The 17,500-nt window shown below is 42.6% G+C and overlaps 2 protein-coding genes across 4 annotated transcripts in view; one reads left to right on the top strand and one right to left on the bottom strand.

Moving 5' to 3' along the window:
- The window catches only part of LOC126981234 (Y+L amino acid transporter 2-like), a 49,306-nt gene extending 48,377 nt beyond the window's left edge, over positions 1 to 929 (bottom strand). The window contains exon 1 of the mRNA XM_050832093.1: positions 729 to 929. The gene's annotated coding sequence lies outside the window, so the exon portion shown is untranslated. The remainder of the gene's footprint in view (positions 1 to 728) is intronic.
- A 3,814-nt stretch (positions 930 to 4,743) lies between these two features.
- On the top strand, positions 4,744 to 13,959 carry LOC126981238 (nuclear nucleic acid-binding protein C1D-like). Of its 3 annotated transcripts, XM_050832101.1 has the most exons (7): positions 4,748 to 4,826; positions 4,990 to 5,086; positions 6,068 to 6,178; positions 7,120 to 7,433; positions 11,155 to 11,221; positions 12,269 to 12,463; positions 13,268 to 13,959. In XM_050832101.1, the coding sequence occupies exons 4-7, from the start codon at positions 7,269 to 7,271 to the stop codon at positions 13,300 to 13,302; spliced, it is 462 nt and encodes a 153-aa protein (XP_050688058.1). In that variant the 5' UTR covers positions 4,748 to 4,826; positions 4,990 to 5,086; positions 6,068 to 6,178; positions 7,120 to 7,268; the 3' UTR covers positions 13,303 to 13,959. The 3 variants fall into 3 exon arrangements, with proteins under 3 accessions (XP_050688057.1, XP_050688058.1, XP_050688059.1); XM_050832100.1 differs by lacking the exon at positions 4,990 to 5,086 and having other exon boundaries at positions 4,744 to 4,826; XM_050832102.1 differs by lacking the exons at positions 4,748 to 4,826; positions 4,990 to 5,086 and having other exon boundaries at positions 6,165 to 6,305.
- Positions 13,960 to 17,500: the final 3,541 nt, after the last annotated feature.

Here is a 17,500-nt window from a genome sequence, read left to right as displayed (position 1 = left end):
GACTGACTGGATGATTGTGTCTGTGTCTGAATGATTGGATGTATGAATGGATGCGTGGGTGAATGTCCTGACGGCTGACTGGATGACTGAAATGACTGTCTACTTGTCTGTCTGTCTGTATGTGTGACTGTCTGGGTAAGTGAATGAATGTTTGTCTGTATATATGTCTGTGAATTAGTGAATTGTATCTGTTAATGTTATGAAATCTGTCTGTGAATAAGTGAATTGTATATGTAAACAAGTAAAGAAATCTACATCTGTGAATAAGGGGATAAATGTATGTCTGTGAATACGTGGATATGTGTGTGTCTGTGGGTAAGTGAATGTGTGTCTGTGAACAAGTAAATGTGTCAGGCTTGGCGGTGAGGTCAGTCTGTGTTCCTGTTAAGTCACTCCGTTGAAGACACAGACACCAGCAGCTTCCCACTACCACGTGTTCCCCACCCGGCAAACACACACACACACGCACACACACACATTGTTTATCGATCTGCAAAGCTTGCCGCCGCTACCTCCGTGCACACACGCGCGCACACACACACACACACACACACACCTGACTCACCTATTATGTTTTGGACACACACACACACACACACACACACACACACACGAAAGAAAAACGTACACACCTCCCGTCACTTCTTTACGCGTGATAACCAGAACATACACACACACACACACACACACAGAGCAAGATTACCACGTGTACATATGATTCTACTCACCTCTTACTCTGGTAGCTGTGAGGGCGAGGGAGAGGTAGAGGCCGCAGGGAGAGGAGGCGGAGGCAAGGGCGAGGACTGGTTTACGCACAGACTAAATTTACACGGTGCCAGACAGGAGGGAGAGCGGTGAGAGGGAGAGAGAAGCGCGACCCCTCCTCGTGCTGGCCCGGCTGTGAACCGTCTGAGAGAGCTGGCGCCTGGCAGGCTGGCTGGCGGTGTGGCCGGCTGTGTGTGTGAGGGAGTGTGACATGCGTGCTCTCTCTCTCTCTCTCTCTCTCTCTCTCTCTCTCATCTTTTAACACGGTAGCAGCGACGGGCCAAATTTGCGGCTTTACCGTGTACCAGCGACGGGCCAAATTTCTGCCATGATATAAACCTCCCAAAATCGATGATGCATAGACTGATCACACATGCGTTGATATATATTATGAAATGGTTTGCGTGAGTGATGATTCTTTCTCATTATTTTACTTAGAGGGGCCTGTAACCTAACCTAACCTAACCTAACCTAAGAAACATGACCCCCGCAGCTACCGGGTTAAGTCTTCGTGTATTTATAACATTATCAATCAATCAATCCATCAGTGAGGGCCCACGACGAGGTCCACGTGTCCGCGCCCCCTACGACACCAGCCCGGGGAGTTCCTCGATCCTATTAAGTCTTCATGGGGGCCCCCTTCCCATCCTAAGTACCTCATGACTGAATCCATCAACTTGCTCAAGCCACGAACTCTATGGGCGTCCCTTTGGGCAGGGTCGGCCTCTGGGTAGCGTGCCATATGCCCGTACAGCCGGAGTTGGCGTTGACGGACTATGCAGGTAAAAGGTCTCGAATCAGTCTCACGGGGTAGTCGCCGGTTTGACACAGGTAAAGGTGGGTGCATACGCTATATAGCTGCGAGTGGCTGCGGTGCTCATCTCCGATCCGTCGGCCCTTTGAGCCTGTGGTACGTACGTAGGTAACAACCAACACCCCGGGACGCGGGGCACGGTGAAATCCAGGATTGCTAGATTACCTTCCCCAGGTTTCCGCAGGTACCCATTTATGGACCAGCCCGAGAGTGAGGATGAACAGCCGGGTGAGCTGCACGCCGACTGCCCGGGCCGGGATTCGAACCCGGGCCCGCGGAGTGACAGCCAGGCACGCTGACCACGACCACGGAGGCGCATCGACACAGCCATTTCAGCGATATCCCCTGAGTCTGCGTCTGTTTTATCTTCATATAATATGCATTATGTTAGCCATACTATGCAATGCTTTTGAATGTGGTCGTTGTGCTAGGGCAGCTAGATGCGCTTCACACCAGTTCTTTGCTCTCCATACATCTCAGCTGGGAGTACGCTAAGGGGATTTCTTAGCGATACTTAAGGACCTATGATTGGCTAAGAGTTACTAAGAACAAGGTTTAACATTACTCTTAAAATTTTCGTGGCTTCGGCCCCTGTACCTTGATCCAAGGGATTCCAAGGGTCCCAAGTCCCAAGGGCTTCGCATCCTCCTGCAGTGCCTCGAGAGCCAGCGCCAGAACCCCCACGCAGCGGCGCCGCAAGGATTACCACGTCACCGCCGAGAGACAGGCGGCCGTTTTCTTAAACAGTGTAAACCTACTAGGATACCACATTGTTAGTTAGCTAGACACCCACAAATGGATTTCATAAACGCATCTGACGCCGTTCTCTGTATGGCTAGGATCCCACATTATTGGAACATTCGTGTGTTGACCTACCACACATGGGGCGACCTTACCCACCCGAAAGAGAAACGAAATGTAAGAAATGTATTCACTGTATTAAAAACACTTATGAATAATAAATAAATAGGTTATTATTCTACTTCTGTTATTATTTCACTTCTCTTTTTCAATCAGTAACTCTGTAATCACAACAAGTACAAGATTTTAAAACAACGCGTGGTGGCGCGGTATTGAGGCTGCCACAAGCAAAACAAACATCTGAGTTGGACAAGAAGTTGAGAAATTCTTCGTAATAATGGTACATAATGATATATAAGTATATGTAATAGAGTGAAAATACGAAGCATCATGGAGGGAATGTTCGAATAAAGTGTTATGCATGAGTGTTGCTGCACGGTTAAATACTGAAACCACTGAGAGACCGACGGTGTTTCAGCTTCTCGCCCCGCGCAGGTACACATTCCTGCCCCTACCTCATTACAGAGAGCAGTGATGCCCAACTATTTAGCACCTGCGGCCCCTTTACCAAAAGCTTCAAACACACGCGACCCCCTGCTAGCAGCACGTTGCTAGCAGCAGCTAGGGCTTGAATGACTTAGGAAGCAGCAAGCAAAACCAAGGTCAGTGTAGTGATCTTGATATTGTAACACAAATATTTATATAATTATCAGTAACTATATAACACACTTATGTACCTGAGAGAGAGAGAGAGAGAGAGAGAGAGAGAGAGAGAGAGAGAGAGAGAGAGAGAGAGAGAGAGAGAGAGAGATTGGGATAAGTGGAGTGGGTGGGTGGGCTGTGAAGGTCTCCGGAGCCTGAAAGGTGTGAAGTCTTCCCACGCCTTATCTTAATTAAGGAAAAAATAAATAAAAAATAAAGTTTTTTTTTGCTTCGTGTTTTTTTTGCAAAAAAAAAAAGTTTTTTATTAAAAAAAACAAGCACGTTTATTTTTGTCGGAAGGGCTGATTCTCAACAATGTATGTCTGTATTGTATTCTCCCAAACACTCCATGCTTGCTGGAAGGGTTAGACGTAATGATTTATATACAAAGAAGAATGAGATGTTTGTATAAGTTCGAAAGGGCCGATTCTTGACGATGTGTCTGTATTGCATTCTTTCATACACCCCATGCTTGCAGGAAGGGTTATACGTACTGAAATTTATACACAAGCAGTTTGTTATGGAAAGAAGATCATTGATGACTAACAGGAAGAGAGTGTGTGATAGAACAGAGCCCTGTGGAACACCACTGTTGATAGGTTTAGGGGAAGAACTGTCTGTATTGCATTCTCCCATACATTCCTTGCTTGCAGGAAGGGTTATACGTAATATCTATACAGACACAAGTATATAGTATATACGTAACAGGAAAAGGAAAATGGATTCATACACGTGTCTATAATATTTCGTAACGGGTCGAAAATGAAAAGACGGGTTGAGAAAGTTAAGTTAAGAGAGGGAGGGAGAGAGAGGAAGAAAGAGTTGATAATGGGAAGTGAAGTAGATGAAGGGAAGAATAATTACAGATAAAAGAGGAAGGGAGAGAAAGAAAGATGGAGGGGAGGAAGAGATAACAGTTAAAGGAGAGAGAGAGAGAGAGAGAGAGAGAGAGAGAGAGAGAGAGAGAGAGAGAGAGAGATAAAACCATGAGTGAGTTGGCCTTGGGCTGAACATGGTCACGTAATAAGCCTTTATAATATGGGTAGGCGGTGGCTGAACGGATAGCAAGACGGCCCCGCGTTCAGGAGGACGCGAGTTCAATCCCCGCCCGGTGCCACCAAGCTGGGATTTTTCAGCCGCCGCCGAGTGACTTAAAACTACCCACATGCTGTCCAGAAGACCACCTATCAACCCGGACTCTAGATTCCAGGATTAAAGATGAGCTCCGGGAGGGCAGCATGAGCCAATGCAAGATGGCGCCACTATAAACACTCGCTTGCGCCAGAACTGGCTGGGCCGACCATCAGGATCCACCGGGAAGAAGCCTTGGACCGACCATCAGGATCCACCGGGAAGAAGCCTACCGGCGCAATAGGCCAAGACGTAAAAAATAAAAAATAAACATATTAAGTAGTATTGTATTGTGTATTTCTTTGTTTATCGTATATTTCTTCGTTTTTCTTCATTCACCATTATTTTCTTGCATCTCCTTCCTTTCTTATTTAATTTCTCGTTTAGCTGTTAAAACACCTGCAACAATAAACTATCAATCAATCAGGATGGAGAGAGGTTAGGAAGAATGGAAGGGAGGGGAAGGGAGGGAGTGCTGATAAGTGTGCCGATGCATAGGCTTAAAGTTGCTGATGATGGCGATGATGGCACCAGAATGTAAACAAACCATCGCTCGGCTCCTCACGCCACGCCGCGCCGCCAGCAGGGAGGGACCAGCAGGAGCCAGCAGAAGGTGAGGAGAGAAGGCAGGGGAAGAAACTCGTAGCTAAACAAAATATATGAAGGATTAGAGGAATATTTAGAGTAATTAGATGCGTTAAAACTGATAAAAGCACATGCCCTTAATCCCTCCATGTAAGTGTAGATTTCGTGTCATGTGTAGAACCTCATTGCAGATTTAGAAGACAGTAGAAAAAGAGGAAGAAACAAGCAAATAAAGCCAATATACGAACAGGAAGATATTAAACAACTAGACTAAGCATTAAAACAAAGGTAAGGTACTGAAACAAAGGTAAGGAAAGAAAATAAAGGGAATTCGTGGCTAAACAAGGCAGATTAAGAGGAAGAGGGAGATGTAGAGAGATTAGATGTGTTAAAATTGATAAAAACTCGAGTCCTTAATCCTTTCAACTAGGTCAATATATTATTACATGGGTAAGGAGAGAAATTAAGATAGGGAATTCGTGGCTAAACAAGGCAGATTAAGAGGAAGAGGGAGATGTAGAGTGAAAAATTGATAAAAACTCGAGTCCTTAATCCTTTCAACTAGGTCAATATATTATTACAAGGGTAAGGAGAGAAATTAAGAAAGGGAATTCGTGGCTAAACAAGGCAGATTAAGAGGAAGAGGGAGATGAAGAGTGATTAGATGTGTTAAAATTGATAAAAACTCGAGTCCTTAATCCTTTCAACTAGGTCAATATATTATTACATGGGTAAGGAGAGAAATTAAGAAAGGGAATTCGTGGCTAAACAAGGCAGATTAAGAGGAAGAGGGAGATGTAGAGTGATTAGATATGTTAAAATTGATAAAAACTCGAGTCCTTAATCCTTTCAACTAGGTCAATATTTATTTATTTATTTATTTATTTATTTACAAGAAAGGAGACGGCTCAAGGGCATCAAAAAGAGTGGAGAAAAAAAAAAGCCCGCTGCTCACCGCTCCCTCAACAGACAAAATTAAAGAGAGGTTGATTTTGAGTGGTGTCTTGTGTGTAAAACTAATAATGCTGAGTAGTAATTAGATGTATTGAAATTGATTAAAGAAAAATCATTATACCTTTCAATTAGGTCAACGTATAATTTTTGTCTCGTGTGTAAAAACTAATAGATGCAGAGTAATTAGATGTGTTAAAATTAATAAAAGCTTGACTCCTTAATCTTTTCAACAGGGTCAATGTATAATTTGTGTCTCGTGTGTAAAAACTAATATTAAAAGCCTTCACTTGCCCTAACCTCAGTCTTTTCTTACAGATTTAGAAGACAGCAGAAAAAAGGAAGACTCAAGGAAATAAGGCCAATAAAAAGGAGAAGAGGAAGATATTAAACAACCGGGATAAGCGTTAAAATAGATATAGAAAGAAGGTAAGGAGAGGAGATAAGAAAGGAAAGTCATAGCTAAGCAAGACAGATTAAAGGGGAAGAGAAAATTGTTGAATGGTTATAAGTGTTTGAACTGATATAAACACAAGCTATTAATCTCTCCAGCTAGGTGAGTATATAGTTCATGTCTCTCACAGCCCCAAAAGTTTCCCCAATCTCTCCTTTATCTCACAGTCTGTTTCTTAAAGCTTTCCCCAGTAAATTTGTTAAGCTCTTGCAACCCAGAAGTTTCCCCAACCCCTCCTTTATCTTACAAACTATCTCTTATTAAAAGTTTACCGTTGAGTATTTTGTCTCCGAATTCTTGTATGCCTCGTCACTCTTACAGCTCAAAGATTTAGCAGAGAAAACATTATTTAAGAAAAGTATGCCAGGGTATTACTCCAGAACTACACCCCACTCACTCCAGTGGTACCGGTAGATAACTTTTTTCTGATAAAGTTCAACATGCTAAGTGTCATTTTAATAACTGTTTTTACTACAAATTATCCATCCCTGATGTATAAAAAGTAATTAAGCAGTGATTAGTTAATAATTTAGTGGCAATAGGTTAATATTTTGGGAGCAAGTGTATCATCCATAGTGGTATTAAGTTACCATTTTAGCAGTAACAAATTACTATTCATGAGTGTTAAGTGAAGTTTTGTTGTATTAAGAGAAAGCACAGGTTCAGTGGCGGCCTGTTCTGGCATTATTAAATGGGTTTAATTCTGAAGTTTTACCAAATGAAGGAGAACAGTAAGTTATTAAACCGTAAGAAGTGTTAAGATGATATAAATATAAACTTTCATGCCATACAGATTTAGAAAATAGCAGAAAAAAGGATGCTTAAAGAAAGAAAGCAAATTTAAGGAAAACAGGAAGGTTTAAAACTGATACAAACATAACTCTGTACTCTCCCTAACCTCTTATGTCTCTTACAGATTTAGAAGACAACAGACAAAAGGAAAATTTAAAAAGAGAAAGCCAATAAAAGGAAAATAGGAAGATATTAGACAAATTAAAAGCACTAAAACAAAGACATCAACCTCTCCTGCAACCCCCCACACCCCATCACCCCCCCCACCCCAGCATGGCAGCCAAGGAAGAGATGATGGAGGAGGAGGAGCAGAAGGACGAGGAGGAGTTCCCGCCTGGCATGGCCCCCAAGATGCTGTCCCTACTCAAGAGTGTCACCTCCCTGGAGAAGGACCTCAAGCCCCTGCTGGCCCGCCCCTACCACGAGGCCTTCAGCAAGGTGAGGCGTGACCCCCACACTTGTTTATTACTCTGCCGATGCTCGTTTGTTACCCTGCCAAGGTCATATGAAGGATGTTTTTTTACTGGGGCTAAGTGGTCAGGTTGCGGTTGTGGTCTCCTGGAGGACCTGGGTGTATATTCCGCTCACCGCTTGTTGGATTTGGAATTACAACCCCAAAATTTTCTGGAATTGAAGTTGGAGTTGGAATTTTTATCACCCACACCCCTTTCATGGCACAGCATAAATTAAGACTGAACCGATCACAAAAGTGAGTCAGATGGATCATAAAAAGAGCAAATGTAATTAAACAATGATGACCATAAGAGCGAAATATCACAAAACGAACCATTGTAAAGTAGCGGAGAACTGTAGAGGGCTTACAGTTACGGTCAGTATGACATACTGGGCACCCATCATCATCTTTATAATTGGATGGAGACAACCAAACTGAGGCCACATGCAGCTCTAGTGTATGGCGCCAACTGTATTTACCTCTCCTGTCATCAGCTTTTTAATGGGATGGTCATGAGCAAACCGGGGCCATGCACAGCTGTGGCATATGCCCTAACATTACCTCTTCCATCTACTTTCTAATGGGCTGGACATGAGGAAGCCAAGCCCATGTGCAGCTAATGCCAGTGATAGCATATGCCCTGAAACTTGTTAGGAACTAGGTGATGATAGCAGGGGATTAGCAATTAACTATTCCCTTACTGGCACAAGTCTCGGGCCGGAGCTTGAGTCTATCATCTGAGCTAAAATAAGCCTCGATAGTACTTACCTACCTCGACCCTCGACTCCCATATCGAGACGAATCAAATTAATCACTGCCTAAAGGACTAACTAAACTAACAATGGAAGGAACAACTATATCAAAGTGTTTCCTTCTTAAAATAATAAGTAATTTACCTTGCTGAATTAAAATTAAAGTGCAAGGATAATTTAACCGTTGGAAACAGAGGCGAAAGCCACGCCGTCTGGTGAGAGAAATTCAAAATATCCCTTCAGACCCACGCGGCTGGCTTTGCCTCTCTTCGCTTCCAACCCTCACTAAGATAAGACCTCGGCACTGCAGCACCATCATCAACTCGGCCACAGTGTCTTTTATTACCACACTCGAGGAATACTACACGATTCTTCAAGGACAACAATATCCTTTGAAACCCTCTCAGCCAAGTGCCCCCAGCAGTCTTTCAATACAACTAGATTTTGCTTGTGGGCCTTTAGGTAAATTTACTGATTTCCAACAAGCTTTACCTATCCTTTCAGCTCTCTAAGTCATTTTCCTCATAACTAGAAAATTCAACATTGTACTCCAACCATCTGTACCTCTACCATCATCAGCTCTAAGAAACATCTCATAACTAGAAAACACAAGACTGTACTCACCACCACCAACATTGTCCTGTGCCGGCCTGCCATGACTATGCTTACTGTCCTTCACCTCTGGAAAGAAAATAAAAAACGTTATCATACACCTAGACACAGTACTTTTTGAGGGGAGTGGAAGGGAGAAGAGCTTGGTAATGAGTTGAAGTGCTTAAATCAGTGCTTTATCTTGCCTATCTCTTTTTTGAGGGGAGCAGACAGAAAGGGAGCTTCGTAATGAGTTATCTTTTGCTTATTGAGGAAAGTGGAGGGGAAGAGCGTTGCAATGAAGTCAGGATTTCATATTATTACCTCATCTTGTTTTCTCATTTTTTTAAGGGGAATGGAAGGAACGGAGATTAGTAATGAGGTTGCATTTACATCAGTACTTCATCTGGTCCGTGTTTTTGAGGAGAGTGGAAGGGACAGAGCTTGGTGATGAATCTTATAGGTGTTCATTTTATTAGATCATCTTGTTAATCTTTAATTTTTGAGGGGAATGGAAGGAATAGAGCTTGGTGATATGTAGAAGGGAAGAACTCCTGGTAATAAGTCTTAGTTTTCACATTAACTTATATTGCCTTTCCTAGCCTTTCTGTGGGAGTGGAGAGGAAGGAAGCTTGTTAATGAGTCCAAATGTTTATATTCATACTTCATTTTGTTGTTTTCAATGGGAGTGAAGGGAAAGAAAGCTTGTATAGGTCAAAGAACATTGCCTTTCCTAGCCTTTCTGTGGGAGTGGAGAGGAAGGAAGCTTGTTAATGAGCCCAAATGTTTATATTCATACTTCATTTTGTTGTTTTCAATGGGAGTGAAGGAAAGAAAGCTTGTATAGGTCAAAGAACATTGCCTTTCCTAGCCTTTCTGTGGGAGTGGAGAGGAAGGAAGCTTGTTAATGAGCCCAAATGTTTATATTCATACTTCATTTTGTTGTTTTCAATGGGAGTGGAGGGAAAGAAAGCTTGTATAGGTCAAAGAACATTGCCTTTCCTAGCCTTTCTGTGGGAGTGGAGAGGAAGGAAGCTTGTTAATGAGTCCAAATGTTTATATTCATACTTCATTTTGTTGTTTTCAATGGGAGTGAAGGGAAAGAAAGCTTGTATAGGTCAAAGAACATTGCCTTTCCTAGCCTTTCTGTGGGAGTGGAGAGGAAGGAAGCTTGTTAATGAGTCCAAATGTTTATATTCATACTTCATTTTGTTGTTTTCAATGGGAGTGAAGGGAAAGAAAGCTTGTATAGGTCAAAGTATGTTGCCTTTCCTAGCCTTTCTGTGGGAGTGGAGAGGAAGGAAGCTTGTTAATGAGTCCAAATGTTTATATTCATACTTCATTTTGTTGTTTTCAATGAGAGTGGAGGGAAAGAAAGCTTGTATAGGTCAAAGAACATTGCCTTTCCTAGCCTTTCTGTGGGAGTGGAGAGGAAGGAAGCTTGTTAATGAGCCCAAATGTTTATATTCATACTTCATTTTGTTGTTTTCAATGAGAGTGAAGGGAAAGAAAGCTTGTATAGGTCAAAGAACATTGCCTTTCCTAGCCTTTCTGTGGGAGTGGAGAGGAAGGAAGCTTGTTAATGAGCCCAAATGTTTATATTCATACTTCATTTTGTTGTTTTCAATGAGAGTGAAGGGAAAGAAAGCTTGTATAGGTCAAAGTATGTTGCCTTTCCTAGCCTTTCTGTGGGAGTGGAGAGGAAGGAAGCTTGTTAATGAGCCCAAATGTTTATAGTCATACTTCATTTTGTTGTTTTCAATGGGAGTGAAGGGAAAGAAAGCTTGTATAGGTCAAAGAAGTGTATTGTGTGTTCCTGTTACTGACTGGTCCTGTCTCATTGAAGGGAAAGAAAGCTTGTATAGGTCAAAGAAATGTAGTGTGTGTTCCTGTTACTGACTGGTCCTGTCTCATTGAAGGGAAAGAAAGCTTGTATAGGTCAAAGAAATGTAGTGTGTGTTCCTGTTACTGACTGGTCCTGTCTCATTGAAGGGAAAGAAAGCTTGTAATAGGTCAAAGAAGTGTACTGTGTGTTCCTGTTACTAACTGGTCCTGTCTCATTGAAGGGAAAGAAAGCTTGTAATAGGTCAAAGAAGTGTACTGTGTGTTCCTGTTACTAACTGGTCCTGTCTCATTGAAGGGAAAGAAAGCTTGTAATAGGTCAAAGAAGTGTACTGTGTGTTCCTGTTACTAACTGGTCCTGTCTCATTGAAGGGAAAGAAAGCTTGTAATAGGTCAAAGAAGTGTACTGTGTGTTCCTGTTACTAACTGGTCCTGTCTCATTGAAGGGAAAGAAAGCTTGTAATAGGTCAAAGAAATGTATTGTGTGTTCCTATCAATTCCTGGTCCTGTCTCGTTGCAGCTGTCCCCTCTGGAGCGTGCCAAAGTGGGAATGATGGAGATCTACACCATCAACTCCCTCTACTGGAGTAAGTATCACTCTGCTTTATTAGTGTACTTGAACATCATGTTGTGTTTTTTTCTCTCTCCCTCTCTCTTTATAGCCACAGACTTTCTCTTGTTGCTGTAAAATAATAGCTAAGTATGTGTTATTTATCTTCTCAAATACATTCAAATACAACATTCATATTTTCCTCATCTCATCCATCCACTCATCCGTACAAGCCAATGTAACCTAACCTAATGTACCTTTGCCTCCCCTGTCCTAACCTAACCACCTAACCTAGCCTGGCCACACCTACTCTACCGTATTTGACAGCTTATGAGACATTTAATTTTGGGCAGGCATTAAAAAAAAAAAAAAATGTTTAATCTATGAGTGTTATGTGAAGGGTTTTCGGCTGACATCCATAGCCCTCCCCTCTATCAGGTCATTTTTAAAGTTTCATATGTATTCAGATCCATATTAAACCCCAATATTTTACATTTAAAAACCTTAATATTTGCTGGGACCTGCCAAAACTGATCCTTCTTAAGAGATTCAAGAGTACTGCTTTGAAACATAAGCATAAGCAGCGACATTGTCAGAGGGCGAGGGGTAGCAGATATCAGGTTTGTACTATATCATATTTAATTCTTGACCTAACCCAACATACCTCACCTCAACTATTCATATTCTTCTTCTTTTCACTTAATGTCCTCATCATCGCCTCCCCTCTTCTAACCTAACCTATCATCATCTCACTTATTGTAACCCAACCTCACCTAACCTAACCTAACCTAATGCACCTCACCTAACCTAACCTAACCTAACCTAACCTAACCTAATGCACCTCACCTCTCCTTACCTAAACTAACTTAACCTAACACACCTCACCTCTCCTTACCTGACCTAACCTAACCTCACCTCACCTCACCTAACCTAACCTAACCTAACACACCTCACCTCTCCTTACCTAACCTAACGCACCTCACCTAACCTAACCTAACACACCTCACCTAACCTAACCTAACACACCTCACCTCTCCTTACCTGACCTAACCTAACCTAACCTAACGCACCTCACCTTCCCTAGTGCTGATGAAGGCGAGTGGTGAGGACGTGGATGACAGTCTCCGTGACGACTACAAGGTGGAGATGGGGCGGCTGCGGGACACTCAGGGGCGGCTGGCGGAGGTGGAGGCCCGGGCGCAGCGGCAACCCACTGACGCTCGTGTGGCCGCCAGGTTCATCCGCCGAGGCCTGGGGTTGAGCGGAGACAGAGAGGAAGGTGAGGAGGAGGAGGGTTGGGGTGAAAAAGGAAGGGAGGGAGAGGAATACAAAAATAGAAGGGGAGGGAGAGAGATAAATATAAGGAAAGAGGAAAGGTTATAGAAAGGAAAGAATGGAGGAGGGAGAAAACATTGAGGAAAAGTGCAGGAAAGGAAAATCAGGAGAGATCAAAGGTTACAGTAAGAGGAAGGGAGAAAGTGGGATAAAAGAAAAGAAGAAAAGTACAAGAAGGGAGATGAAGAGAGGAGGGAAAGGTTAGGGTAAGAGGAAGGGAAGGAAGGAAGAAGGGAGGGAAATAAAAGAAAAGTGCAAAAAGGGAGATGAAGAGAGGAGGGAAAGGTTAGGGTAAGAGGAAGGGAAGGAAGGAAGAAGGGAGGGAAATAAAAGAAAAGTGCAAAAAGGGAGATGAAGAGAGGAGGGAAAGGTTAAGGTAAGAGGAAGGGAAGGAAAGAAGGGAGAAAGAGATAAGAGAAAAGAGGAAAAGTGCAAGAAGGGAAAGATGATAGAGAGAAAGGTAAGATGAGGATAAAGGGGTGGGAGAAAGAGAGCGAGAGAGACGGAAGGAAGGAGGTAGGGAGATGGATACGAGAATAGAGGTAGAGAAGGAAAAACAAAAACACGGGAGAAGTAAGAGGAAAAAAGAAGGAGGAGGAGGAAGAAAGGGAAGTAAAGAGAGAGAGAATATAGGGGTTAGAGGAAGGGAGGGAGAGATATAAAAGAGGTAGAGGGAGAAGGTGAATATAGAAGTTAGAGGAAGGGACTGACTCACCACTAACTCACCTCTCTTCTCCCTTCCCCCCAGAAAGTGCAACAGCAGATGAGGACACTCCCCAGTAAACCGCCATCGTGGGGAGACATTGTGGGGAGTAAGGGGAGGAAGAAAAAGAAAGACAACAACCTCCTGAAGAAGTGAGGGAAGGGGAGATGGGGAGGGAAGGAGAGGAGGCGTTAAGGGAAGGGAAGGAAAGGGGGAAAGATGACCTCCGGAAGAAGTAAGGGAGAAGGGGAGATGGGGAGGAAGGGAAGGGAAGGAAGGGAGGGATGGGGAGATAGGGAGGCAAGGAGAGGAGGCATTAAGGGAGGAGAAGGAAGGGAGGGAAGGAAAGGGGGAAAGATGACCTCCTGAAGAAGTTAGGGAGAAGGGGAAATGGGAAGGGAAGGAAGGGAGGGAAGGGGAGAAAAAAAACGTATTGGAGAGGAGAGGGGAAGGGAGGGATGGGAGAGGAAGTATAGATGGGAAGAGAGGGAAGGAGAGAAAGAAGAAGGGAAGAGAAAGGAAGGGACATGATGAAGAAGGGGAGAAGGGAAGGGAGGAATAGAGAAAAGGGAGAGAGTGAAGAAGAGAAGGAAGGGAAAGATGATGAGGGAGAGGAGAGAAGGGAGAAAAGGAAGGAGAGAAGAAGGCAAGGATGATGAAGGAAGGAATGGAGGAGATATGAAGGAAGAGAGAGAAAGGGAGGAGGAGGAGAGGAAGAAGGGAGAGAGAGAGAGAGAGAAATGAAGGAAAGGAAGAAAAAGGAAGGTTAAAAGAAGAATGTGATAAGTTTTTTTGTGCAAGGAAGAGAAGGAGAAAGGAGTGAGTGTGTGTGTGTATGTGTGTGTGTGTGTGTGTGTGTGTGTGTGTGTGTAAGATTTTTTATAAGGTTACTACTTGTTAATAAAAAAAGAGGAGTAAAAAGTTTATATTATTTGTTTCCCTTATACATTTATTTATTTATTTATTTATTTTAATTAAGGAAGCAACTTAAAAAAGGGGAAAAAAAAACATTATATCTGTACTTTCTTTTCCTTTGTTTTCTTTTATTTCCTTTTCCTGTCTTTTCCTTACATCAAAACTTCCATTGTGTAAAAACTGTCATACTTTTTTCATTCCTTTTCCTTAATCATCCTTTCCTTCTCTTCCTCTTCATTCCTTCCTTCTCCTCCTCTTCCTGTTCATTCTTCCCTTCTCCCTCTCCTCTTCTCTCTTCTCCTCTTCCTCTTTATTACATCAAAACTTCCATTGTGTAAAAACTGTCATACTTTTTTCATTCCTTTTCCTTAATCATCCTTTCCTTCTCTTCCTCTTCATTCCTTCCTTCTCCTCCTCTTCCTGTTCATTCTTCCCTTCTCCCTCTCCTTTCTTCTCTTCTACTCCTATTTATCCCCCCCCCCACCTACCCTCGCCCAACACCTCAGCATATACACCTCTTGACTGACTGACTGATTGATTGGAAGATTGGACTGAGCTGGTTAGGGCCTGTGAATAAGAGGGAGGGGATGAAGAACGATGACTGGGCAAAGGCTTGACACGCAGACACAATGAAGAATCGCAATGGATAACACACATAAGTCCTGATGGAGTTTATGCAGTGACGTGAAGGGTTCTGGGGGAGGCGTGAAGGGAGATGAGAGGAGGATTAAATATTGAGGATAGATAACACAGATAAGTCATGCTGGAGTTTATGCAGAGTGGGTGAGTGACATGAAGGGTTTGTTGGGGAAGGAAAGGAAGGAAGGTTAAACATTTGACAAGGCTTTCGTGGGAGTTGTGGGCATTTCCAGGGGTAGTTTTATGGCCCTGGTGGTAGTGTGACCCTTCTTCTGTACCGTGAACCTAGGCTTTCGTGGGAGTTGTGGGCATTACCAGGGGTAGTTTTATGGCCCTGGTGGTAGTGTGACCCTTCTTCTGTACCGTGAACCTAGGCTTTCCTGGGAGTTGTGGGCATTACCAGGGGTAGTTTTATGGCCCTGGTGGTAGTGTGACCCTTCTTCTGTACCGTGAACCTAGGCTTTCGTGGGAGTTATGGGCATTACCAGGGGTAGTTTTATGGCCCTGGTGGTAGTGTGACCCTTCTTCTGTACCGTGAACCTATGCGTTCCTGGGAGAGGTGGGCATTTCAGGGGTAGTTTTATGGCCCTGGTGGTAGTGTGACCCTTCTTCTGTACCGTGAACCTAGGCTTAGTTGTGGGCATTTCCAGGGGTAGTTTTGATGGTAGTGTGACCCTTCTTCTGTACCGTGAACCTAGGCTTTCGTGGGAGTTATGGGCATTTCCAGGGGTAGTTTTATGGCCCTGATGGTAGTTTGACCCTTCTTCTGTACTGTGAACCTAGGCTTTCGTGGGAGTTGTGGGCATTTCCAGGGGTAGTTTTATGGCCCTGGTGGTAGTGTGACCCTTCTTCTGTACCGTGAACCTAAAACAAGGGTAAATAGAACCTGATTGTCCTCCCTTTTGGCACTTGGAAATAGTTTATGTGAGAGGCTGAGGCGTCTGAGTATGTCGACCTAAATGCCTAAGTGTCCCCTGTTAATGTGCGTTTTCTGTTATCGTGTTTTTATTATTTTCTATTTTATTTGAGAGAGAGAGAGAGAGAGAGAGAGTATCTTTAACACGTTTAGAATTAATAGATTTTCTCCATTACTGAACAAATCTCTCTCTCTCTCTCTCTCTCTCTCTCTCTCTCTGTCTGTCTTATGGGTGTCCTATTAACTATAACACACACACACACACACACACACACACACACACACACACACGGTTATCATCATCGTCATCATTATTAAGTCTGCCGTGTTTGGAGATCTCATTGTCAGCTGTGCACTCCCTTCCTCTCTCCTTCCTTTCAACGGGGTAACAAATTAAGGAAATGAGAGAAGGGAGAGAAAGAATAATGAAGAGAGAAGGAATGAAAGAAGGAATTAGTAATGGAAGAATGAAATAATAGGAAAGAGAAGGGATGAAAATGATGAATGAAAAAAGAAGAAAGAGAAAGAGAATGAAAGAAGGAAATTAGTAACGAAAGAGCAAGGAACAATACAATAAATAAAAAAAGAAAGAGGGAGGAAAGAAATTAAACAGGAAAATATGAAAATGAAAGAAATACTGAGGTAAAAAGATAGAAATTAAGACAAACGAGAAGAAATAAAAAAAAGAAAAAAGAGGAAAAAAGAGGAAGAATGATATAATTAACGAAAGAAAGAAAGAAGATGAAATAAGAAAGAAATAAAGAAAATAAGTAAAGAAGGAAGGAAGGAGAGTAAAATAAGATAAATAAGTAAATAAAAATAAATGAATAAATACGAAGAAAATTCAACAATGAGAGAGAGAGAGAGAGAGAGAGAGAGAGAGAGAGAGAGAGAGAGAGACCTGCCAGCTGTTATTATATACGGCAAAAATCTATGAATATAATTATAAACTTTTTTAAAACATGATAACTTTTGATAAATTTCCTTTCGGCTATTATTATTATTATTATTATTATTATTATTATTATTATTATTATTATTATTATTATTATTATTATTATTATTATTATTATTATTACCTTCTCTCTCTCTCTCTCTCTCTCTCTCTCTCTCAACACACACACACACACACACGGTCAGTCTCCTAAATGTTTCCTCCATATAATAGTAATAAAAATAGATAAGAAGGAAGGAGGAGGAGGAGGAGGAGTAGGAAGGGAGAAGGATGAGTAGAAGACCAAGACGAGAAAGAAGGGAAGAAAAGGGAGAAGAAAGAGAGGGAAGGAAAGGGGAAATGGAGGGAAGGGAGGGAAATAGGGAGGGAGAGAGGGAGATAAAGGAGGAACTCTCTCTCCCCTTCCAATGACGTTGAAAAGTGAGAAATTAACTTGAACAGACAGACAGACAGACAGACAGACAGATAGACAGACAGATATCATACGCATAAATAATAACAGATGGTATGGAGAAAGAAAAGAGAGATAGAGAGAGAAATGAAAGTTAGTGATATCGCCTAAACATTCTCTCTCTCTCTCTCTCTCTCTCTCTCTCTCTCTCTCTCTGATGAAATGGTTAGATTACGAGAATAGGTATCGAGGAAATGGCTTATCCTGTATCTATTCTCTCTCTCTCTCTCTCTCTCTCCAGTGCCTCTCAATATGCAAAACACTTCCCTTTAATGCATCTCTCTCTCCCTCCATCCCTCCCTCTCTCCCTCTCTCCCTCCCTCCCTCCCTCCCTCCCTCTCCATTCGCCTTCCCTGTATGGAAAGGGAAGGAGAGAGAGAGAGGGAGGGAGAGGGAGAGGGA

Source organism: Eriocheir sinensis, chromosome 47, assembly GCF_024679095.1.
Source record: "Eriocheir sinensis breed Jianghai 21 chromosome 47, ASM2467909v1, whole genome shotgun sequence".
Taxonomy (NCBI): domain Eukaryota; kingdom Metazoa; phylum Arthropoda; class Malacostraca; order Decapoda; family Varunidae; genus Eriocheir; species Eriocheir sinensis.
The sequence above is the reverse complement of the archived record's forward strand: the minus strand, read 5'-3'. Positions and strand labels throughout refer to the sequence as shown.